Raw genomic sequence first — 26,550 nt, 5'->3', positions numbered from 1 at the left:
AATACAATTACTCAGGATGTGGAGTATCCCAGGACAGAATACATCATGTGAAAAAGAATTTATGCTACAAATTACTATGGTTTGGATGTGGTTTGTCCCCGCAAAAACTCATGTTGAAATTTGACTCCCACTGTGTCAGTGTGGGGTGGTGGAGCCTAGTGGATGGTGTTTGGGTCGTGGGGATGGATCCCTCATGAATACATTAATGTCCTCCATGGGGGTGAGTGAGTTCTGTTCTCACAGGAATAGATAATTCCTGCAGGAGTAGGTAATTAAAAAGAGTCTGGCTTCCTTGGCTTCCCTCTTGCTTTCACTTCTGCTATGTGATCTCTGGGGCACCCCTTGCTCCCCTTCCACTTTCCACCATGAGGTGAAAAAGACTGAGGCCCCGCCAGATGCAACTGCCCAATCTCAGACATTCCAGCCACCAGTATTGTGAACCAAATGAACCTTTTTTACTTATAAATTACGCAGCCTCAGGTATTCTGTTACAGAACCACGAAATGGACTAAGACACAAATGTAGGTAAAAACTCACTGAAGGTGTAGGGAAAATGGTGTTGACCTAAGTCACTTTGAAAAGGAACAGAATCTGTAGGCTGAAGGCACATGAACTATACTTCATCATTGGATTCCACTTTATAAAGTTCTTTCCAACAAAAGCAATTGTGAACAATTGTAAAACCACAGTGTCTGTATCTGGAATAAAACAATGACTTACATAAGTCACAGATGGTGGGAACCAGGTTTCTCACTGTTGAAGTGGGAGATTACAAATTAGCAAGGCAAGAAGGCTAGAATGATTCATGTGATAGTAGATCAGAGGTGGAGACATCAACGCAAACTTATGTTTAGTTTAATATAGATACACACAGTTCTACATAGAAAACTTTATAATTAAGTGTGTATAGGTAGGTTAGACACACACATATACTTCCTAGCATTGCCAATGAGGGACAAGATACAATGTGCTCATTCAGCAGCCAGATGTAAGTTTTCCTACCATTCTGAAAGGAATCAGGCTCTTTGAAGAAATGTCTGATACTAGAACTGGGACAGTAAATATAGGAGCCAGGATAATCTGGAAGTATCTGAAAGTAAGTAAGTACTAAAAAATTTAAAATACATCAAAGAAAAATAAGAGCCAATAAAAACAACTACTGATGGCCAACACAGGAATGAATTGTGCAACATAATACTGTAGTGTTGAATAATAACTAAAGCTTAAAGTCATTATCTAGGTGTCTGTATTTGTATACCTAGGTGAATAAGCAAATGGAGTTGCATAGAAATCTCCTTTGCAAAAGAATTCCAAATAATTGATGTAGACACTCAGCCACCAAGAAGGTGGAGCCAACTCCTCACTCCATAACTGTGGGCTCTGCATAGTGACTTGCTCCAAAAGAACACATGGACCCTAAACCCAAACCCGAACCCGAACCCTAACCTGAACCCGAACCCCTAACCCCTAACCCTAACCCTACCCTAACCCAACCCTAACCCAACCCTAACCGTAACCCTAACCCTAGCCCTAGCCCTAGCCCTAATCCCTAAGCCCTAAGCCCTAAGCCTAACCCCAACCCCAACCCCAACCCTAACCCTAACCCTTCCTCAGCCTCTCAACCTGCTTGGGTTACAGGTATGAGCCCCGGTGCCTGGCCAAACATTCCATTTTATATGCATATGCTAGGAATGAATAATCTCTAAACCAATAGCAATATTATACTTAGGAATAAATGGAATGAAATGACAAGACTTAGATGAGGGAAATTATAAGACATTACTTAAGGAAATTAAACTCCCAATAAATGTAAAAACTTATCTTATTTGTGGATTTGTAGACCACATTGTTAAGTTTCCCAAAGTACACGAAGCAATCCGTGGATTCAATGTTATTCCTACAAAAATCCCAAAGGCCTTGGGACAGAAGTGGATAAGCTGATCCTGATCACATCCCAATTTCAAATTTTATTACAAAGGAACAGTAATAAAAACAGTGGGATCCTCGCACAGGAATAAACAGAAAGATCAACTGAATTGAATTGGGAGTCCAGACAGAAAACAATACCTCTATGCTCAACTGATTTTAGACAAGGTCCATTACCAGTAAATTGGGGAAAGAATCCTGTCCTCAACAAGTGATGTAAGGCAACTTGCTATCCACATAAAGGGAAATGAAATTGTATCCTTACCTCATACCACATAAAAAATTAACCTACAATGGCTCAAAGACAAAAATAGGTGAAAACTAAAAACTCTGGAAGAAAACATACAGTTAAGCATTCGTGACCTTACATGTAGCAATAGTTTCTTACATCTGACACCAAAAGCACAGACCACAAAAGGAAAAATAAATCAATTTATTTCCTCAAAATTTACAACTTTTACGTCTCAGAAGACATGAAGAAAAAAGTTGAAAGACAAAATGTTATAATAGGAAAAACAACTGTCTTATAGTATACTTTCAACACTCAACACAGAACACTTCTGTTACCAGATACATCGGTTTTTTCCCCACACAGACCAAATCTTGGGTACCAGCTGGGTGTCCTACAGTGCAACCCAATTGTGACAGTAAATGGAGAAAGCATCAGACCCCACAGGCTAAGGACTCAGTCCTAGGAATACACGTCATGCCCCTTGTTGCTTGCAAATTTAAATGACAAACACAAGGATGGTAAAAAGAAAGTGACTTTATGCCAGAGCTTAGCTGAAGGGAACATACAGGCTCTTGCCTTAAGGGAAGCGCTTCCACTTTCTGGGCAGAAAGCAGGGCTTTCGGACTTGCCAGAATGGCATGCAGGGGATGAGGTGAGGAGGTGCAGGGTCTATGGGACATGCTCTGATGTTTTCTCCATTAGGTGATCTTGCTAGCACCACCATGGGCAGAGCCAGGTTGTAAATTGACTGTTGTCTGCTGCCAATCTCCTGGTGGGGGAGAGATATGGAAGTGCCAGTTTGTTTCAAGGTTTGGTCCCTGGAACTTTTAAGTTATCACACAGTTGGAAAAGTTTGCAGTATAGGAAGTGTCTGGTGGAGAGACAGTAAAGCTTATAATTGCATTCCTAAAGAGCTAAGTGCAGGAACAGCAAAATGGTAAAACTAATTCATTTCTTCTGTAAGAAAATATGGGTACTCCGTTACAAGACTGTAACCACTTAAGGTGCCAACCACAAACAGTAGGTTCCCAGGTTACCTTCTGTCTGACTTTGCTACAGATTGGAGGCTCCCACAACACCCTTATTGGGTTCAGCAATTTGCTACATCACATTGCACAACCCATGAACGCAGTGTACTTACTATTCCTGACTTATTACCAAGGATCTTTTAAACGCTACAAATGAAAAGCCAGACGAAGAGATGCACAAGGTGAGGTATGTGGAAGGAATGCAGGCCTCCCATGCCCTCACCAGACATGATTCTCCCAGTATCTCCTGTGTTGGGAGAGCAACACAGATGCTCTCCCAACCCTGTCCTTTATTACACAGGCAAATTGGTTACGTCTGTGGCCATAGGTGATCAACTCAACCATCAGCACCTCTCCCCTTCACAGAGACGGGACGGGGGAAGAAATTTCAAATCCTCTAATGACAAGGTTGCTTCCCTTGGCAGCCAGCCCCACTGAGGCTATCCAGGTGCCCCCAGCCATCAATCATTTCATTAGCATACGAAAGACACATTACTTCGTACATTCCCGAGGCTTAGCGCTCTGTTTCAGGACACTGCAGCAGAGACCACACATTAACTCTTATTACGTTCCAACAACCTATAAAATGGAAGAAAATGTCGGCACATTAGATACTTCATTAGTGTCTGTTATCCAGAATGTATAAAGAACTTTTACAACTCCACAGCAAAGACAACCCAATCTAAAAATTGACAAAAGACTTTAATACACACTTCACCAACAAGCACATGAAAAGATGCTTAACATCATTACCATAATTAAAACCATAAAGAGATAACCCTTAACTCACACAAGAATAGTTATACTAAAAAATAACAAGTGTTGACAAAGATGTGCAGAAACTTGAACTCTTAAACACTGCTTGTGACAATATGTGACAATATGTGACAAAATGGTGCAGCCTACGTGTAAAATAATTTGATGTTTCTTCATAAAGTTACAAATAGATTTACCATATGACTCAATGATTCCATTCCTAGGTATATAGCCCAAAGACCTGAAAACAGCTGTTCAAACAAAAACCTGTGTGCCCTTTAAATGTGTCAAGGTCATAAATATGCAGGAAAGTCTGGGGAACAGTTCCAGGAAAAGAAAACTGGATCCGAATGAAAAAAAAAAAAAAACACATTATACTCCCAAGTGTGGCACGAGGTAAAAGTGAAGTGAGTTTGTGGACCGAATTATCATGTAGGAACAATACTGATTTCCTGATCTAGGGGTTATGTGGTAGTTACCTGGGAGAGTGTCCATGCTTTCAGTGCAATAGACCGGAGTATTTTGTGCGACACTGCAAATCTGGTACGGCAATAACTGTTGGGGAATCTAAGGGAAGAAACAAGTTGTATTTTGTACTACTACTGGAAGTTGCTTAGAAATATGACATTATTGGAAAGTAAGTTACTTTTTAAAACAACCATGTCAATACCATGCCAGCAAAGCAGACACATCATCAAAATCCATTACAGAGGCTATAGTTCAGCCAAAGCTGTAAAACCCTTAAAAAAGTCTCAATGTCAACAGGGTCCACTTACTAGATAGTATTATATTTATTAGTATTAGAGGCCATTGTGTCAATATATTAGTGTTAGGGCATGGTATGGACATTTAGATTAGTGTTAGGGAATGGTGTGGATATTGTATTGGTGTTGGGGAATGGTGCAGATATTACATTAGTGTTAGGGCATGGTGTGGATATTATTACATTAGTATTAGAAGCGATGGTGCGGATTAGATGAGTATTAGGGCATGGTGTGGATATTATTACATTAGTATTAGAAGGGATGGTGTGGATTAGATGAGTGGTAGGGCATGGTGTGGATATTATTACATTAGTATTGGAAGCGATGGTGTGGACTAGATCAGTGATAGGGCATGATGTGGATATTACTACATTAGTACTGGAAGTGATGGTGTGGATTAGATCAGTGATAGGGCATGGTGTGGATATTATTACATTAGTATTAGAAGCGATGGTGTGCAATAGATCAGTGATAGGGCATGGTGTGGATATTATTACATTAGTATTAGAAGCGATGGTGTGGACTAGATCAGTGATAGGGCATGGTGTGGATATTATTACATTAGTATTAGAAGCGATGGTGTGGACTAGATCAGTGATAGGGAATGATGTGGATATTATTACATTAGTATTGGAAGCGATGGTGTGGACTAGATCAGTGATAGGGCATGGTGTGGATATTATTACATTAGTATTGGAAGCGATGGTGTGGACTAGATCAGTGATAGGGCATGTTGTGGATATTATTACATTAGTATTACAAGCGATGGTGTGGATTAGTTGAGTGTTAGGGCATGCTGTGGATATTATTACATTAGTATTAGAAGCGATGGGGTGGACAAGATCAGTGATAGGGCATGGTGTGGATATCATTACATTAGTTTCGGAAGCGATGGTGTGGACTAGATCAGTGATAGGGCATGATGTGGATATTCTTACATTAGTATTGGATGGTGTGCATTAGATGAGTGTTAGGGCATGATGTGGATATTATTACATTAGTATTGGAAGCGATGGTGTGGATTACATCAGTGACAGGGCATGGTGTGGATATTATTACGTTAGTATTAGAAGCGATGGTGTGGAATAGATGAGTGTTAGGGCATGCTGTGGATATTATTATGTTAGTATTAGAAATGATGGTGTGGACTAGATCAGTGATAGGGCATGGTGTGGATATTATTACATTAGTATTGGAAGCGATGGTGTGGATTAGATGAGTGTTAGGGCGTGGTGTGGATATTATTACATTAGTATTGGAAGCGATGGTGTTGATTAGATCAGTGATAGCGCAAGGTGTGGATATTATTACATTAGTATTGGAAGTGATGGTGTGGATTAGATCAGTGATAGGGCATGGTGTGGATATTATTACATTAGTATTAGAAGCGATGGTGTGCATTAGATCAGTGATAGGTCACGGTGTGGATATTATTACATTAGTACTAGAAGGGATGGTGTGGATTAGATGAGTGGTAGGGCATGGTGTGGATATTACTACATTAGTATTAGAAGTGATGGTGTGGATTAGATCAGTGTTAGGGCATGGTGTGGATATTATTACATTAGTATTAGAAGCGATGGTGTGCATTAGGTCAGTGGTAGGGCATGGTGTGGACATTACTACATTAGTATTAGAAGGGATGGTGTGGATTAGATGAGTGGTAGGGCATGGTGTGGATATTATTACATTAGTATTGGAAGCGATGGTGTGCATTAGATCAGTGATAGGGCATGATGTGGATATTATTACATTAGTATTAGAAGCGATGGTGTGCATTAGATCAGTGATAGGGCATGGTGTGGATATTATTACATTAGTATTAGAAGGGATGGTGTGGATTAGATGAGTGGTAGGGCATGGTGTGGATATTATTACATTACTATTGGAAGTGATGGTGTGGATTAGATCAGTGATAGGGCATGGTGTGGATATTATTACATTAGTATTGGAAGCGATGGTGTGGACTAGATCAGTGATAGGGCATGATGTGGATATTACTACATTAGTATTGGAAGCGATGGTGTGGATTAGATCAGTGATAGGGCATGGTGTGGATATTATTACATTAGTATTGGAAGTGATGGTGTGGATTAGATCAGTGATAGGGCATGGTGTGGATATTATTACATTAGTATTGGAAGTGATGGTGTGGATTAGATCAGTGATAGGGCATGGTGTGGATATTATTACATTAGTATTGGAAGCGATGGTGTGGACTAGATCAGTGATAGAGCATGATGTGGATATTACTACATTAGTATTGGAAGCGATGGTGTGGATTAGGTCAGTGATAGGGCATGGTGTGCAGATTATTACATTAGTATTGGAAGCGATGGTGTGGATTAGATCAGTGATAGGGCATGGTGTGGATATTATTCCATTAGTATTAGAAGCGGTGGTGTGGACTAGATCAGTGATAGGGCATGCTGTGGATATTATTACATTAGTATTGGAAGTGATGGTGTGGATTAGATGAGTGTTAGGGCATGGTGTGGATATTATTACATTAGTATTGGAAGTGATGGTGTGGACTAGATCAGTGATAGGGCATGATGTGGATATTACTACATTAGTATTGGAAGCGATGGTGTGGATTAGATCAGTAATAGGGCATGGTGTGGATATTATTACATTAGTATTAGAAGGGATGGTGTGGATTAGATGAGTGTTAGGGCATGGTGTGGATATTATTACATTAGTATTACAAGCGATGGTGTGGACTAGATCAGTGATAGGGCATGCTGTGGATATTATTACATTAGTATTGGAAGCGATGGTGTGGACTAGATCAGTGATAGGGCATGATGTGGATATTATTACATTAGTATTGGAAGCGATGGTGTGGATTAGATGAGTGTTAGGGCATGGTGTGGATATTATTACATTAGTATTGGAAGCGATGGTGTGGATTAGATCAGTGTTAGGGCATGGTGTGGATATTATTACATTAGTATTAGAAGCGATGGTGTGGATTAGATGAGTGTTATGGCATGCTGTGGATATTATTAAATTAGTATTAGAAACGACGGTTTGGACTAGATCAGTGATAGGGCATGGTGTGGATATTACTACATTAGTATTGGAAGCGATGGTGTGGACTAGATCAGTGATAGGGCATCGTGTGGATATTATTACATTAGTATTGGAAGCGATGGTGTGGATTAGATGAGCGTTAGGGCATGGTGTGGATATTATTACATTAGTATTAGAAGTGATGGTGTGCATTAGATCAGTGATAGGGCATGATGTGGATATTATTACGTTAGTATTAGAAGCGATGGTGTGCATTAGATCAGTGATAGGGCATGGTGTGGATATGATTACATTAGTATTAGAAGGGATGGTGTGGATTAGATGAGTGGTAGGGCATGGTGTGGATATTATTACATTACTATTGGAAGTGATGGTGTGGATTAGATCAGTGATAGGGCATGGTGTGGATATGATTACATTAGTATTGGAAGCGATGGTGTGGACTAGACCAGTGATAGGGCATGCTGTGGATATTATTACATTAGTATTAGAAGCGATGGTGTGGACTAGATCAGTGATAGGGCATGCTGTGGATATTATTACATTAGTATTACAAGCGATGGTGTGGACTGGATCAGTGATAGGGCATGCTGTGGATATTATTACATTAGTATTGGAAGCGATGGTGTGGATTACATCAGTGATAGGGCATGATGTGGATATTATTACATTAGTATTGGAAGCGATGGTGTGGATTAGATGAGTGTTAGGGCATGGTGTGGATATTATTACATTAGTATTGGAAGCGATGGTGTGGATTAGATCAGTGTTAGGGCATGGTGTGGATATTATTACGTTAGTATTAGAAGCGATGGTGTGGATTAGATGAGTGTTATGGCATGCTGTGGATATTATTAAATTAGTATTAGAAACGATGGTTTGGACTAGATCAGTGATAGGGCATGGTGTGGATATTATTACTTTAGTATTAGAAGCAATGGTGGGGACTAGATCAGTGATAGGGCATGGTGTGGATATTAGTACATTAGTATTGGAAGCGATGGTGTGGACTAGATCAGTGATAGGGCATGATGTGGATATTACTACATTAGTATTGGAAGCGATGGTGTGGACTAGATCAGTGATAGGGCATGGCGTGGATATTATTACATTAGTATTGGAAGCGATGGTGTGGATTAGATGAGTGTTAGGGCATGGTGTGGATATTATTACATTAGTATTGGAAGCGATGGTGTTGATTAGATGAGTGATAGCGCAAGGTGTGGATATTATTACATTAGTATTGGAAGTGATGGTGTGGATTAGATCAGTGATAGGGCATGGTGTGGATATTATTACATTAGTATTAGAAGCGATGTTGTGCATTAGATCAGTGATAGGTCATGGTGTGGATATTATTACATTAGTAATAGAAGGGATGGTGTGGATTAGATGAGTGTTAGGGCATGGTGTGGATATTACTACATCAGTATTAGAAGCGATGGTGTGGATTAGATCAGTGTTAGGGCATGGTGTGGATATTATTACATTAGTATTAGAAGCGATGGTGTGGATTAGATGAGTGTTAGGGCATCGTGTGGATATTATTACATTAGTATTGGAAGCGATGGTGTGGATTAGATGAGCGTTAGGGCATGGTGTGGATATTATTACATTAGTATTAGAAGTGATGGTGTGCATTAGATCAGTGATAGGGCATGATGTGGATATTATTATGTTAGTATTAGAAGCGATGGTGTGCATTAGATCAGTGATAGGGCATGGTGTGGATATTATTTCATTAGTATTAGAAGGGATGGTGTGGATTAGATGAGTGGTAGGGCATGGTGTGGATATTATTACATTACTATTGGAAGTGATGGTGTGGATTAGATCAGTGATAGGGCATGGTGTGGATATGATTACATTAGTATTGGAAGCGATGGTGTGGACTAGATCAGTGATAGGGCATGATGTGGATATTATTACATTAGTATTGGAAGCGATGGTGTGGACTAGATCAGTGATAGGGCATGATGTGGATATTATTACATTAGTATTGGAAGCGATGGTGTGGATTAGGTCAGTGTTAGGGCATGGTGTCGATATTATTACATTAGTATTGGAAGTGATGATGTGGATTAGATCAGTGATAGGGCATGGTGTGGATATTATTACATTAGTATTAGAAGCGATGGTGTGCATTAGATCAGTGATAGGTCATGGTGTGGATATTATTACATTAGTAATAGAAGGGATGGTGTGGATTAGATGAGTGTTAGGGCATGGTGTGGATATTACTACATCAGTATTAGAAGCGATGGTGTGGATTAGATCAGTGTTAGGGCATGGTGTGGATATTATTACATTAGTATTAGAAGCGATGGTGTGGATTAGATGAGTGTTAGGGCATCGTGTGGATATTATTACATTAGTATTGGAAGCGATGGTGTGGATTAGATGAGCGTTAGGGCATGGTGTGGATATTATTACATTAGTATTAGAAGTGATGGTGTGCATTAGATCAGTGATAGGGCATGATGTGGATATTATTACGTTAGTATTAGAAGCGATGGTGTGCATTAGATCAGTGATAGGGCATGGTGTGGATATTATTTCATTAGTATTAGAAGGGATGGTGTGGATTAGATGAGTGGTAGGGCATGGTGTGGATATTATTACATTACTATTGGAAGTGATGGTGTGGATTAGATCAGTGATAGGGCATGGTGTGGATATGATTACATTAGTATTGGAAGCGATGGTGTGGACTAGATCAGTGATAGGGCATGATGTGGATATTATTACATTAGTATTGGAAGCGATGGTGTGGATTAGATGAGTGTTAGGGCATGGTGTGGATATTATTACATTAGTTTTGGAAGCGATGGTGTTGATTACATCAGTGATAGGGCATGGTGTGGATATTATTACATTAGTATTGGAAGCGATGGTGTGGATTACATCAGTGTTAGGGCATGGTGTGGATATTATTACGTTAGTATTACAAGCGATGATGTGGATTAGATGAGTGTTAGGGCATGGTGTGGATATTATTACATTAATATTGGAAGCGATGGTGTTGATTAGATCAGTGATAGCGCAAGGTGTGGATATTATTACATTAGTATTGGAAGTGATGGTGTGGATTAGATCAGTGATAGGGCATGGTGTGGAGATTATTACATTAGTATTAGAAGCGATGGTGTGCATTAGATCAGTGATAGGTCATGGTGTGGATATTATATTAGTAATAGAAGGGATGGTGTGGATTAGATGAGTGGTAGGGCATGGTGTGGATATTACTACATTAGTATTAGAAGCGATGGTGTGGATTAGATCAGTGTTAGGGCATGGTGTGCATATTATTACATTAGTATTAGAAGCGATGGTGTGCATGAGATCAGTGATAGGGCATGGTGTGGATATTATTACATTAGTATTAGAAGGGATGGTGTGGATTAGATGAGTGGTAGGGCATGGTGTGGATATTATTACATTAGTATTAGAAGCGATGGTGTGCATTAGATCAGTGATAGGGCATGGTGTGGATATTATTACATTAGTTTTAGAAGGGATGGTGTGGATTAGATGAGTGTTAGGGCATGGTGTGGATATTCTTACATTAGTATTGGCAGTGATGGTGTGGATTAGATCAGTGATAGGGCATGGTGTGGATATTATTACATTAGTATTGGAAGCGATGGTGTGGACTAGATCAGTGATAGGGCATGATGTGGATATTACTACATTAGTATTGGAAGCGATGGTGTGGATTAGATCAGTGATAGGGCATGGTGTGGATATTATTACGTTAGTATTCGAAGCGATGGTGTGGATTAGATCAGTGATAGGGCATGGTGTGGATATTATTACATTAGTATTGGAAGCGATGGTGTGGACTAGATCAGTGATAGGGCATGGTGTGGATATTATTACATTAGTATTGGAAGCGATGGTGTGGATTACATCAGTGTTAGGGCATGGTGCGAATATTATATGGGTGTTAGGGCAGGGTGTCGATATCATAGTAATGTAGAGCACAGTGTGATTATTATATTAGAGGCCACTGTAAGAATATATATTAGCAGCCACTGTGTCTTGGACGTTGACCATGATACTAGGGTATACTCCAAACAGTGAGATTTGGGGTTTTATTTTTCTAGATTAATTTCTTCCTCTGCTAAGTACTCTAAAGACTCACTCCTTGGCACTCAGGGCCGTGGACAGGAGCTTTTTACTCACCAATGAAGAACACCAAATTAACATGACCCTCGTGCTGCCCTGAGGAAGTTGAAGCTCCTCGCTGCTTCTGGCACCTCAGCGGGAAGTTGGTTGGCGCGGGATCGCGCGCCCTCTGGTGGCGCCATGGTTCAGCACAGACGCTCTTGCTCACAGTTTCTCGGCGGATGTGCGCCCCCTCCTGGCTGTCCTGAAATACCTATAAAATTCAATATTCAGTTTATTCAGAGTCATAATTTTGGAAATTCAAACCGAAATAAAGGCCACTATATCCATACCTTTCCCATAAATGGTGATGGAAGAATTATTTGGAAGCCATATAGAATGAAGTGACTCTATACACAAATTAAAACACAAAAACCTACTCAAAATAGTCCAGAGACTACAACTTGAAATGCAAAACTATAAATAATCTAAAAGAAAACCTAAGAGACATTGGATTTGGTGTTGAGTTTTAACACACAGCATCAAGTGCCAATTCGTGAAAATACTGAGAACAGACTTTATAAAACTAAATTTTCTACTATGAAAAACCCTATTCAGAGAACAAAAAGACAAGACACACTGTGAGAAGATATTTACAAAATACAAACGTGATTTTAAAAACTGTATTGAAAATACACAAACAACTCTTCAAACGAACACTAAGAAAACTAAAAACCCAAATAAAACTGGGTAAATATCTGAACAGACATCCAGCCAAATAAAATACATAGATAGCAGGCCAGGTGTGGTGGCTCATGCCTATAACCCCAGCACTTTGGGAGGCTGAGGCGGGTGAGTCACCTGAGGTCAGGAATTTTAGATCAGCCTGGCCAACACAGTGATACCCTCTCTCTACTAAAAATACAAAAAAATTAGCCAGGCATGGTGGTGGGTGCCTGTAATCCCAGCTACTTGGGAGGCTGATGCAAGAGAATTGCTTGAACATCGGAGGTGGAAGTTGCAGTGAGCCAAGATCACGCCACTGCACTCCAGCCTGAGTGACAGAACGAGACTCTATCTCAATAAAAAAAAAAAGAAAAAAGAAAAAAAAGAAAATATACAGATAGCACATAATCACACAAAAGGATGCTCAATATATCTCATTAGGAGACTGGAAATTAAAATAATGCTGAGATATCACTGCACACCTAGTACAACTGTGGGACTCTTAAAAAAGCTCAACAGTAACAATTGGAGGTTGAAGAACAATAGGTACGGCCATTCATTACTGGCAGAATGCATGAATGGGTACAGCCACTTTGGGAAACAGTTTGACAGTTTTTCCCAAAGATAAACAAGTCTTACCTTACAATCCAACAAATGCACCCCTAAATTGTGTATGTTTAGACAGCTGCTTTGAAAAATTATGTTCAAACAAAAACTAGCATGTAATTATATACGAGCCACTCTACCCATCATGGCCAAAACTTGAAGTAATCAGAACATTCTTCAATAGCTGAATGCATAATCAATTTGAAGTACAACCATGCAATGGAATGCCATTCACCAACAGAAAGGAATGAACTGTCAATCCATGAAAAGAAATGAATGAATCTTGCATCTATGTTGCTAAGTAAAGGGTGGCAGTATGAAGATGCTATACATTATATGACTCCATTCATATGACATTCTGGAAAAAGCACAACCAAAGAGATGATAGTCAGATCAGTGACTGTCTGGGGTGGGGATCTGAAGTATTCTGTATGCTACTTCAGTAGTGGATATCTGACAGTATGCATTTGATAAAACCCACAGAATTTTAATGCACAAAGAACAAATCACAATCTACACAAATTAAATTATTTAGGATGTGGAAGTATCTAAGGACAAAATACAGAGTGCAACCAAGAATCTAACTGTATTACCAATGTATGTTGCAAGTGGTGGGCCAAAGGTGCTGAGCTGGAAATGAGTAGAATCCATAGACTAAAAACAAAATGTACTATATACATGAACAGTGGACTCTATTTTATAAAGTTATTTCCCATAGGGATAATAGTTAATTTTGAAACCACTATATCTGTAAAAAGAAAAATAACCATGATTTTCCTCTATACTATGAACATTCCACTTTTAACAGCAAATTGTTGGGGGGGTGGGTGTTTCCCACACCAACCAATTTTCCAACTCTCTGGAAAACAATTGGGTATCCTGTAATTCAACTGTGACACTGATTACCTGGAGTTAGTATACACCCTACAGGTTAAGGGCTTAGTAACACCAGACTGTCCACAACCTCAGATGCCAATCACAAGTAATGAATCCCCAGTTTACCCAAACTTCTATATGACTTGGCTAGAAACTAGGCATTCCTACACCCCCTCTTCAGGTTTGACAATTTGCTATGATGGCTTATGGAACTAGGAAATACTTACTGATGTTTACCAGTTATTATGGTCTCAATGTGTGTACACCCCCACCCCAAATTCCTATTTTGAAATGTAATCCCCAAAGGGATGGTATTCAGAGATAACCGAGAGGTGATCGGATCATGAGGGTGCTGTCCTCATGAATGAAACCAGTGCCCTTATAAAAGCGTCTAGGAGCCCGTTTCCCCATTCTGCCATGTCACGACATGCTAGAAGGCACTATCTATGATAGATGAGCCCTCACTAGACATCAAATCTGTCAGCCTTGATCTGGAACTTTCCAAATTCCATATTTTAGGAATTTTTATGGAAGCTTCATCATGTAGACATGACAGATTATTAACTCAATTTCCAGTCCCTTCACACCCTCAAAGGATTGCATGTTAAGCTAAAAATTACAACCTTCTTATCATGGCTTGGTCTTCCTGGTGACCATCCCCATCCTGAAACCATCCAGGAACCCACAGAGTGTCCTTATTAGAACAGAAGCCATTCCTATTATCCAGGAGATTCCAAGAGATTTAGGAACTCTGCGTCAGGAACCAGGGCCAAAGACCAAATATTAGAACACAAGATGCTCCTACTGTTCAGGAAATTGTAATAGTTTTAGGAGCTCTGTACCAGGAACTGCAGACACAGACCAAACATATATTTCTTATTAAGTCCCAACCTGGAATCTTGATCAAGAATGAATTCCTTGTTCCCAATGGTACAAGGGATGAAATAAATGGCAGATAGATAGTAGGAGCCAGGTTCCTCACTATTACAGTGAGAAGTTACAGATAAAAAATAGGGAAGCCTAGAATGATCTCTGTCATAATGAGTCAGAATATATATATACAACATAAGTATAAACTCACATTTAGCTTAACATATACACAGATGGTTCCACATAGAAACCTTTATAATTAAGTGGGTACATATAAGTTAGAAGACACACATATATTTCTTTGCACTGTCAGCTGTAAGTGTCATGATGCAATGACCACATTTAGTGTCCAGATGTAAGTTTTTCATACCATTCTCTAACAAAATAAATCAGGGCTATTAGAAGAAATAGCTGAAACTAGGACTGGGACAGAAAATATATGAGCCAGGGTACTTTTGAAGTAACAGAAATAAATTATAAAAAAAACATGAAATTATGTAAAAGGAGCCAGTGGAAAGAGCTACCAATGGCCACAGGTATGAACAAAGAGCAACAAAATACTGTAGAATTAGATAACAACCAAAAGATTAAAGTAACTATCTGTGGATCCATACTGGTATAAATAAATGATTAAACAGATATGCAAATGGGCTGAATAGAAATCTCTTATACAGAAGAATTCCAAATACCTGATATAGACACTCAGCCATCAAGGAGGTGGGGCTAACTCCCCACTCCTTAAGTATGAGCTCTGCATGATGACTTCCTCCAAAAGCATACATACAATATAGACATGGGAAAAAAGTAACTTCACAGTGAAAAACCTGAAAACACTGCCTCAACCACGTGATAAAAGTTAACATTAATGGTGATAACACATCTTGAGAGCATGAAGTGACTAGACTAGCACTTGCAAACCAAAAATAAAATTCAAAGATCTTTCCCACAACCACCTCTCCACCAGGGGACACCAAAGTTAACCTGGAAGACTGGTTCAGGCTATGATGGGAAAGAGGTGGTCAGACATGCCTCAGTATGCCCTCCTCCCTTTTGGAATTCAGGAAAAGCCAATCAGCATTTAACATCAACACGACCTTAAATCTGATAAGAAACATTTACAATCTATTCTCTCTGAAGCCTGCTACCTGGAAGCTTCATCTCCACGATAAAACCTTGGTCTCCATAACCCCTTATCATAACCCAGACACTCCTTTCTATTGATAGTAAGTCTTTCAACAAACTGCCAATCAGAAAAATTTTAAATGTACCTATAACCTGGAAGCCCCACCCCACCCTAATCCTTTGGGTTGTCCCACCTTTCTGGACCGAACCAATATATATCTTAAATACAGTTGATTGATGTCTCCTATCTCCCTAAAATGTATAGAACCAACCTGCACCCCAACGACCTTGGGCACATGTTCTCAGGGTCTCCTGAGGGCTGTGTCATGGGCCATGGTCACTCATATTTGGCTCAGAATACATCTCTTCAAATATTTTACAGTCTTTGACTCTTTTTGCAGACACACTACACATCTGCTCTGCTTCCCCCAAACCCCTAAACCCAGGCTGATTATGAGAAAAACCCCAAGTAAACCACAATGGAGGACATTCTACACAATACCTGACCAATCCTCCTAACACTGTTCCAGGTCCTCAGAAGTAAAGTCTGAGAGACTGCCACAGCCAAGAAGAGCCTGACATGATGACTAAATGTCCTATGGGATCCTAGATAGGATCCTGGGAGAGAAAAAGGCAGAACTAAGGGAAACCAAATAAGATGTGAGCTTATTTAATAATATAGTAATATCCAGTCATTAACTATGACAAGAAATGATATAAGATGTTGGTCAGGAGTGGTGGCTCATGCCTGTAATCCCAGCACTTTGGGAGGCTGAGGCGGGCGGATCACCTAAGATCAGGAGTTCAAGACCAGCTTGGCCAACGTGGTGAAACCTCATCTCTACTAAAAATACAAAAATTAGCCGGGCGTGATGGCAGGCGCCTGTAATACCAGCTACTCAGGAGGCTGAGGCAGGAGAATTGCTTGAACCTGGGAGGCGGAGGTTGCAGTGAGCCGAGATCACGCCACTGCACTCCAGCCTGGTTGAGACTCTGTCTGGAAAAAAAAAAAAAAAAGATGTTAAACCTATCTGATACATGTTGATATGTTAAAAAGAGGGGAAACTAGGTTGCATCTACATGGGAAATCTGCATTTTCTTCCCAATTTCTGTATGAATCTAAAACTAATTTAAAATAAAACCTCTATTTAAAAATTGTAATTTTTTCAGATATCTGCTAAATTATTTCTACTAAAAATTAGTAATTGGCAGTAACTACTCCTACTTTTAAAAATAAGAGCATTCATGATACTGCAAAGTAAATTATACAGACTAATACATACTTTCAAAGAAATGCCCCTTTTACATGTTTTATGTTAAGATAACATATATGTGTAAACATGGTCGTATCATTTTTCTTATGGTGTAGTTCACTCTCTAAGAAAGCTGGTCATCTTAGAACCAGGGGAAAAAATTCACATTTTGGAGACTATTTCAATTTACGGCTGGATGTTTTCAAAGTATGACTTTGTGAAAAAAAAAAAAGTTCAAATTGATTCCTTGTGACTGGATCACTTATTCTAATGAATGCTTGCCTTTATTTTGTTTCCCAGCATTTCTTTCAGCTACGATACAACAGAAGCAAATATTTGCCACTGGAAAAAATATTCAAAGACACTCTTAGGTTAATCTATAGCTGATGACAGTCAGTCTAGTCTACATAGCAAGCAGCTTCAAGATATGATTATTTAGCTAAGTGGGAAATGGGACGTGACTGCTGCCTCATTCCCACGCCTCTCTGGACCTGATAATTTAGAGGAAGCTCACATTTGCAAGATAAAAATTTTCTTTTCCTTCTCAGTATTAAATATGCTGTCACAATAGAAGAAAGCTTTACTGACTTCTTAAATGATGTGTTGAGACCGGAAACCTAAAATGATAGTTACTGAGAATAGTGCTAATGCCCTAAGTTTTTAGTCACACCCTCACCTAGGTAGGAACCTAACCAAAAGGGGAGAACTGTTGAACAAATTACGGGAGGTCATTGTTTTGGTCACAACTCCGGCATTAGGCCACACTGAGCAGACAAAACCAGAATGGAGACACTCACGCTGAATGACACACAACGAAGCTGAAACTTTAAGGAAGTAGATAGATCCCAAAAGAGCTCCCTTTTTCCCTGAAGAGACTCCAGTCTACCTGAGTCAGCATAAAGAAGTCCCCTCTGCTTTAATTCTTACCAAAACAAGTAACTTGAAGTAATCTGATATTAACAAATCAGTTGTTATTTTCTATTGCTCTATTTCCGCCTTACACAACACAGTGTTCTGCTATTGCCCAGAGGGCACTGAGACCAAATAAAACTTGAAAATGCCACACTGAAAGCAAATAAGTCCTAATAACTCAACTTACAACGATAACAAAGAGTGACACCAATGCCCAAAGTTTTGATCAATATCTCAAAATTCAGAGGCTGACCAAAAGGGAGGAATTCTTACATCAAACAACATTTGGGCTTTAGAAGCCTCCCAAGGAGTCCTTGTAAAGAGTCGCGGCCGGGCACCGTGGCTCACGCCTGTAATCCCGGCACTTTGGGAGGCCGAGACGGGTGGCTCATGAGGTCAGGAAATCGAGACCATCATGGCTTCAAGGTGAAACCCAGTCTCTACTAAAAAAAAAAAATACAAAAAAATTAGCGGGACTTGGTGGCGGCAGCCTGCAGTCCCAGCTACTCGGGAGGCCGGGACAGGAGAATGGCATGAACCCGGGAGGCGGAGCTTGCTGTGAGCTGAGATCGCGCCACTGCACTCCAGCCTTGGCGACAGAGCGAGACTCCGCCTAAAAAAAAAAAAAAAGAAGAAGAAGAAGAAGAAGAAGAAGAATCGCAACCTAATTTACTATAGAAACAAACTGAAAACCTGACTTGGGAATGTATCATTGTAACAAATAGCGGTGGTTCAGCCAATCACATCAGCCGAGTGTCAGTCAATGGCCGGCAGCCAGCTGTTCAAAACAAGTTCCAAGAAGGCAAATCCGGGCTGTAACCAGGTCTGTAACCAATCCAGCCACCTCTATACCTCACTTCTGTTTTCTGTATGTCACTTTTTTTCTCTGGCTATAAATTTAACCTGCACATATTGTGTGGCAGATCATTCTGAACCATTTTTGGTCTGGACTGCTGCCTGATTCTAGAACCACAAAAAAAAAAGCCAATTAAGATCTGCAAACGCACATTTGTTGTAATTTTGTATTTTAACAGTTGTGCCCTACAAAAGACATTAAGCTGAAATTAATCAAAAATCATTTACGGTCATGATTAGGTCATAAAAAATTGTCAAACATAACAATTCTTCAAAAAAAGCTAAAAAGTATTTTTTTAAAATATTGTTGATGGAAAAAAGAGTGCAAAAGTAGGTAGGAAAATTATGTACAAAACTAAAAACAGAGGAGAAATCAAAAGTCAAATAATTGCATCAAACTGGAAACCTAGAAAAAATGGGTGATTTCCTAGTAAAAATACACATTAACAAAATGGGCACTGAAATAAGGCAACTATGAATATACCAATTAGCATAGAAAAGCTAAGAAAGGTCCTTAAAGATCTCCCAGTGGAAAAAGGCCCCAGGACCATCTGGGTCCATAGCTTAGTGTAAGCTGACTTAACTAAATGTGATTTTACACTCATGCATTGCATACATATGATGGTGGTCCCATGAGATAAAAATGGAGCTGAAAAATTCCTTCCTGGCCATCTTGTCATAAGCTCATGGCTCAAAGCATTACCTTTTCTCTGTTTTGATACCATGAAAGGAAAATAAATCTCAGGACCCCCAAATCACTAAGCCAAGGGAAAAGTCAAGCTGGGAGCTCGGTCAGGCAAACCTGCCCTCATTCTATTCCTAACTAAGATAGCTACAAAGATAAAAAGCTACATACCTCACTCACAATTTGCCCACAAAGAATTTCCTTTTGGACAAAGGACAGACAGCACTCAAAGTCATCCCTCACCTGAGACAGATGCATATCTGATTGCTTCCTCTGCCCTATTATTTATGTAAAAATGCAGATTCATTGAGCCAGACTAAATTGTGTATTCAGTGGAAGGCTGATCAAGGATTCAAAAGAATGCAACCTTTTGTCTCCAACCTACTTCTGACCTGGAAGCACCCCCACTTCCTGCTTCCAGTTGTCCCGCCTTACTGGGCCAAATGACTGTATATCTTACACGTCTCATCTATTCCTAAAATGTACAAAAGCAAGCTCTACCCTGGCCACCTTGGACACATGTCGTCAGGACCTCCTGAGGCTGTGTCAAGGGTGTGTCCTTAATCTTGGCAAAATAAGCTTTCTAAATTGACTGAGACCTGTCTCAGATATTCTGGGATCACAATCTACAATCACCATGGTGTTATAGTTGACTGCAGCATTCAGTACAGAGACATGCTGTACAGGTTCGTAGCCTGGGAGCAATAGGCTATACTATGTAACTTAGGTGTGGAGTGGGCTACACCATTTAAGTTTTATAAGGACACTCTACAGTGTTCACACAAAGATGAAATCACCTAAGGATAGATTTCTCAGAAAGTATAACATCGTTACGAGATGCCTGAGTGTACTTTAAATGGTCAAAGCCTAGGAGAAAAAAAGAAACTTAACTCTTGTTATGGGTTAATAACAAAGCTTAAGAGAGTTAACATAGTTCATCTAATCTAAGATGCCAATAATTAAAAAACATTATTTTATGCACCATCACAAATAGGTTGCCAATTAAACCGACTTTCTGAATAACACACAAATGTGAATTTACTTCTATTAATGCCAGGAAAGTAAAATGAAAAATAAATTATGGTTTTGACATGTTAAAGCAAATAAGGCGGGGGTTAGCCTGAGGCCTTCCCTAAGCAAACAGAAACCGAACTTGGAGGCATTTGAACTGACTTAAAAAAATTAACAAACCAACCACAGTCAATGCCAAAAAGCTCAGCAGCCAGTTGGCTGTATGACTAGGGACGCTGAGGGAACCATCCCCACAACAGGCGGTCGCCTAGCTGGAGCCACTGAGGAGCCTCACTTAGGGGCCACCCTAAGAGCTCAAAGCCCCAAGCCGATTTCCGTTTTGGTGCTTCCTGCGTGATTCATGAACCATTCCTTCGCTGAAATAAACTCCGCTTAAATTTATTTTACCTAAAATCCTTTTAACAGACAAAGTCCAGTATTTACACTGAAAATACGGTTGTGAAAACTCACATCTACATCTGCTCTTCAATATTTTTCAAGTACTTTAACACTCTAAGAAAAACGAGCCACTGGAACGCAAATAAAAGCAAGTCGTGGGGTGCGCGACTCCCTGGGGCTCTCCATGTTGCCCTCAGGGTTTCTCCCTTCTCTGTCCCGGATCCACCCCAAACAAACCCAAATTGGTCAAAAATTTAAAAATGAAACAACTCAGGTATGCTGTAATAATGAATAACAAAGCCACTTAATGATGGGCCACTTTGTAAAATAAAATAAATACAACTTGAGAAAGTGGAGCGCGAGGCAGCGCGGCCTCCTCAACACTGAGCCGGGACAGAAAGCTTTTTCCTCACCTTTCCTCGGGCAGCCTCGGGGACCATGAAGCCACAGCTTCCCCAGTCGTTCCTGAGGAGCTGAGGAGAAGGAGGCTGGGTCGTCCCTGGCCACGGTCCCCAGGTGTTCCTATAGAGCCAGCGGCGTCTCCCGAGTGGGTCCTGAGGAGGAGGAGGCTGGGTCCTCTCAGGTGTCCCTGTAGGGATGGAGGCGTCTCCTGCGTAGGTCCTGAGGAGGCGGCTCGGCTCCGCCCCCTGGAGCCGCAGGGCGTCTGTGCCGGAACCCGGGCGCCTCTTGAGGCTCTGTGAGGCGGCATCGCGCCCCCTGACGGCCGTCGCAGGCGGTGCAGGATGCTCAGGTGCTCGCGGTCGAGCTGTGGCCTCGCCCCTCCGGTGAATCTCCGAAGTTCACTGTTCTGACAATTACTTGCCATGACTTTTGAAAAACCAACTGAGGCCGGGCGCGGTGGCTCACGCCTGTAATCCCAGCACTTTGGGAGGTCGAGGCGGGCGGATCGCGAGGTCAGCAGATCGAGACCATCCTGGCTAACACGGTGAAACCCCGTCTCTACAAAAAAATAAATAAATAAAAAATTAGCCGGGAGTGGTGGCGGGCGCCTATAGTTCCAGTTACTCGGGAGGCTGAGGCAGGAGAATCGCTTGAACCCGGGAGGGGGAGGTTTCAGGGAGCCTCCTCTAAACAGAAAAGACCGACCCCCAGTCAGTGTTTTATTTTCCCTGATGACCGCAGGCCATGAACTTATGGAACAATAACGTAATTAGGCTCTTGGACCCAGGGAAGTAGCTCCATGCCACCTGCCCTCATTTGCTGAACATTTTGGTTTCTCGGATCTGCTACTCAGTTTCCAGTCTCTTCCTCCCTGCCAATGCTGCCAGCGTGCCTCTTCTGCAAGCAGCAACCGCCTTCCACCTTCCATTCTCTACTCTTTAGCCATCATCTGGCTGGACTTTTCAGAACGGACTGCAAAGGAGAATAAACTGGCTGAGTCTGAGGGTGCACTCACGTGCAAAGTTGCAAGCTTTAATGTACCCATCTTGGCAGATTTTGGCTCCTTAGAGTTCTTTCTCATTTGGGGATCTCATGTGCCCTCTCATGAGGTGGGCTCGCTGACTGTCTGCGCTGGTGGCATCTGGCAGCACCTTGTCAAGTGCACCTAGGTAAGAACCTGGCTGCACCTGATGCTTAGCCAAATGGGGAGCCCACAGTTCTGTGTATCAGGTGATGTTTAATCTCTGGAGGTTAATGAACGTGAGGGAGCGATACTGTCTGGGACTGTCCACATATTGCGTCTGAGTCACTGAAGGAAAAGAATGTAGGGTCTGTTTGCTGGGACTGGACACCTCCATAATCACATGCTCCGTGAAATGCAGGCAGGAGATCTCGCTTTCTACCTCTGGGATGGGAGTGTGCAGTTTCAGAGTGAGACTAGCTCACACAACTGACTATTTGGGAAAGAGAAATGAAATCAGATGCAGCAATTTAATATCCACTAAGATGATATCTTAATCACAAACACTCTTCTGGTTTTTAGAAATGTGAATGTTATTTACACTAGGTTAAAAAACCTGAATATCCAACAGCATGACACCGACTAAAGAAATACTGGCGCACTCTGGAACCTTGCACACCACTTATTGGCATGGGAACAATGGGAACACGCCTATGCAAAGATGTGCATGGAAATTAGAAGAATGCAACACTGTAGAACAGATGTGACTAGGTGCATGATCAAAAGCACACAAGACCACGCCTGCCTCTGCACACACAAGACCGCGCCTGAGTCTGCACCACGTGACGGGACCATTGTGGAGCAAGCCTGGGAGATTCTGATGTAGGCAGCAGAGGCGTCACTTAGGGACCAGACTTCCGTGGGAAACCACCATCTCCTTCCAACCCAGATGCACTTCGTGGGAAACGCGAGCAGATGAAGGTCATGTAGGAGACGAAAGAACTCGCTCCCCAAGCCCACAGGCCTTTGTCCTCCACCCATGGACCGAAGCATCTTGTTAGATGACGGCCGCCCGCAGCCAGGGCCGGCGGAGAACCTGCCATGGAGCAGAGGTCCGTAAAGAACTGCTGACTGTCACTGTCCCTACTTGGGGGCCACTGGGGGATCTGATGCATCTCACTACCCTTTGTAAAGGAATTATTGAAAATGTCAGCCCTCTAACAAGGCATAGGTTGATTAGTTACAGGATTTAACATTTGTATTTTAAAAGGCAGCATTGAAGAATGTCTTTACAAAGGCTGTACAAAGCCTGCCATATTCTTAGTCACACAGATTGACTCATGTGCAATGCAGCCATTTGATGAAACACTGGCATTTACCAGATGTAAACTTATTAGCAGACGACAACTAGAAATAGTGTGCTGGATGTGCCCGTTTATTTATATGAATATAACCATCTCTCTAGATGCATCGAAAGATACACAACATGAGATCCACTTTATTTCTACAAGTTTATGATCAGGTGGTCAGGACAGGGAAAGAAGAGGAAAAAACTTTAAATCATGGACCTTTATTCTTAGACACATTTATCCTACATACACAAGGGACATGCATGGTTGAAATAACGGAAACAAGGTGGATAAAAGTGAAAGTAACTTAAACTACTTTACCCAGGAATGCCCAATTCAGGTGCTGCAGAGAAGAGCATGAGAACCGGGTGTCTTCAGGACAGGTGTGCATCTGGGAGCAGAGTGGGCATTCATCAGCAGGGAGGAGCAAGGCCTGGGTCTGGGGACACTGGGGCTGCTGTCCCAGAGGCTGGCAGTGTAGCCCTGAACCCCCAAGACTTCACTGAGTCTCCCCTCAACCACCTAAACCAGAATAAACTGATGTAGCAGGACTCCTCAAACACTGTGCAGGGTCTCCATGTCCTCAATGGCCCCTGATGAGCCACAGTACCCTCAGGTCCTGGTGAAGGAGCTGGTGCTGCCTCCTGCCTTTCCCCACATGGGGTCCTGCAGCTCATCCCACACAGCCTCAGATTCCCTCTACAGAACCTGCCCACAGATGTCTTCCGAGACCGGCAATACTGGGAGGCCTGTGGCCCAGACCCAGGAGGAACCAGCTGAGAGGCTCCGTGGAGGTATCGCTGATGGTGTAACCAGAATGAAAATGCCCACTTCTGTTCTGCTCCCTGAGAACAACTGTCAAGCCAGCATGAGTTTCCAGTTGGAGCTTTTCCTTTTCTCCCCATGTTTGTCGCTGTTTTAATGGACATTGCCTGGCTATTAAATCCCCCGATGAACTCACTTTGAAAATTATCTATTGCACTGGGCACCCTTTCAGGAATCACTGAGTGTTAATTTTCTCAGTCTGAGTGATAATTTATGAGTCAAACACGGACAGATCTGAAGCCAGAGGCTGCTCCTGTTGGGAAATCCCTGAGGATGATGTTCCGGGGAAGCGTCCAGCCTTGGGAGTCCCGTGGAACTGAGCCAGCCCAGGTCATGAAGGGAGCTGGTGCCAGACACTGACTGGGGACCTGCTGGCCTCTGGGCAGACCGCTCTGTCCCTGCACTTGGCCTGCCGGGTATCCCTGTGCAGTCATACCAAGTCCTGTGCTCAGAAGGGCCTCAGAGTAGTTTAAAGTTCTGCTGCCGCCCCTGGAAGCTCATGATTTTGAACAACAACAACAACAAAAAACCCATGTTTTCCACTCGGCCCCACACATTATGTGGCCTGTGCAGCTGTCAGGCTGTGGCCACAGTGCTGGCATCTCTCACACAATGAAGGCTGCTGGAGTCCTGGCTGACTTGTTTTGACTCTTTTGTGAGGCCCACACCTAAGCTAAACACTCACGTGCCCCCACGCTGACTCCCCACACTCTAAAGCATGAATCTGCCCCTTCAGCTGGGAGAGGGTCCTCGTGTCATCTGGGTTTTCGGAGAGAAGGTCAAGGGAGCCTGGGTTCTAGTTCTTCAGTAATCAAGAGTAAGGGTCTTACCTGTTCACAGGTCCCTGTGGCTGCTTTACAGAAAGCAGGAAGTGGCCACTTCAGCCACACGGCTGCATTTCCAGCTCAGTCCAGGCAGAGCTGCACCCTGCCTTGCACCTCTGCAGATCCTGAGGGGAGTCCTTAACTGAGCCAGGGCGAGTCCTGGGGGCACTCTGCCCCTGTGGACACTGCCCCTGGGCAGGCCCTGAATCTCCTCTGCTCCCACACTCTAGAGTTCAACAGGTCTCAGGGGCTCTGCCTGAGGACTGCCCTTCAACCAGGTATTCGTAATTTCCCCAAGACCCAGGCTTGCTGAGTCACTCAGTTACCTGAATGCCTTTTTCACAAAGGGATGACTGTGCTGCTCCGTCTTCCTTCTTTTTTGTTTGTGAGGCCACAGGGAAATCTGGATCCTCTGGTGAAAAAGCAAATCCAGTTTCTTCTTCTTCTTCTTCTTCTTCTTCTTCTTCTTCTTCTTCTTCTTCTTCTTCTTCTTCTTTCTTCTTCTTCTTTCTTCTTCTTCTTCTTCTTCTTCTTCTTCTTCTTCTTCTTCTTCTTCTTCTTCTTCTTCTTCTTCTTGTGCTGCTGCTGCTGCTGCTGCTGCTGCTGCTGCTGCTGCCGGTTCTTGTAAATGTCCTCACTTGGTTTCTGGGCAGCAACTTCCTTGACTTGCCTGGGGAGCGGATCTGAGCTGCATTTACCAGGCCATGCCCAGGGGAAGTGATCAGTGTGGGACCGTGAAGCTGGATTTCCCCAGGAGCTCCCTCCAAGCTTCTGGGATGATGATAAGACTCGGGATGAACCAAGGATCTTGAACCATGGGACAATGTGAAGTCTAGACCCAGTGGAGGAAGAGAAAGGCTACGGGAAGGGCAGGCTTCACTTTACTGAGCATCCGCTACCTGCCACACAGTTTCACGTGACTTATTCTGTGTGTTTCTCACAGCACCCTTGAGAAATAGAGACTACGATCACATCTTTTACATAAAAGAAAACCACCATCCAGGGAGGCGAAGTCCCTTGCTCAC

At 42.0% G+C, this 26,550-nt stretch overlaps 1 protein-coding gene across 5 annotated transcripts; it reads right to left on the bottom strand.

The window, feature by feature from the left end:
• Nucleotides 1–2,344: 2,344 nt before the first annotated feature.
• On the bottom strand, nt 2,345–26,432 carry LOC134808663 (putative protein FAM157B). 5 transcript variants are annotated; one of them, XR_010152089.1, is made up of 6 exons: nt 25,852–26,432; nt 21,578–22,124; nt 16,942–17,046; nt 11,928–12,123; nt 4,422–4,509; nt 2,345–3,765 (listed from the first exon to the last, which is right to left on the bottom strand). XR_010152089.1 is itself a non-coding variant. In XM_063796121.1 (5 exons), exons 2-4 carry the CDS (start codon nt 21,602–21,604, stop codon nt 3,701–3,703), a joined length of 288 nt encoding a protein of 95 aa, XP_063652191.1. In that variant the 5' UTR covers nt 21,605–22,124; nt 25,852–26,092; the 3' UTR covers nt 2,345–2,927; nt 3,683–3,700. The 5 variants fall into 5 exon arrangements, 3 of the variants coding, with proteins under 3 accessions (XP_063652191.1, XP_063652189.1, XP_063652190.1); XR_010152088.1 differs by having other exon boundaries at nt 16,981–17,046; nt 25,852–26,428; XM_063796121.1 differs by lacking the exons at nt 4,422–4,509; nt 16,942–17,046 and having other exon boundaries at nt 2,345–2,927; nt 3,683–3,765; nt 25,852–26,092.
• Between the last annotated feature and the right edge of the window lie 118 nt (nt 26,433–26,550).

The sequence above is a fragment of the Pan troglodytes genome, chromosome 17 (genome assembly GCF_028858775.2).
Source record: "Pan troglodytes isolate AG18354 chromosome 17, NHGRI_mPanTro3-v2.0_pri, whole genome shotgun sequence".
Taxonomy (NCBI): domain Eukaryota; kingdom Metazoa; phylum Chordata; class Mammalia; order Primates; family Hominidae; genus Pan; species Pan troglodytes.
This window is presented reverse-complemented; position numbering and strand designations above follow the sequence as displayed.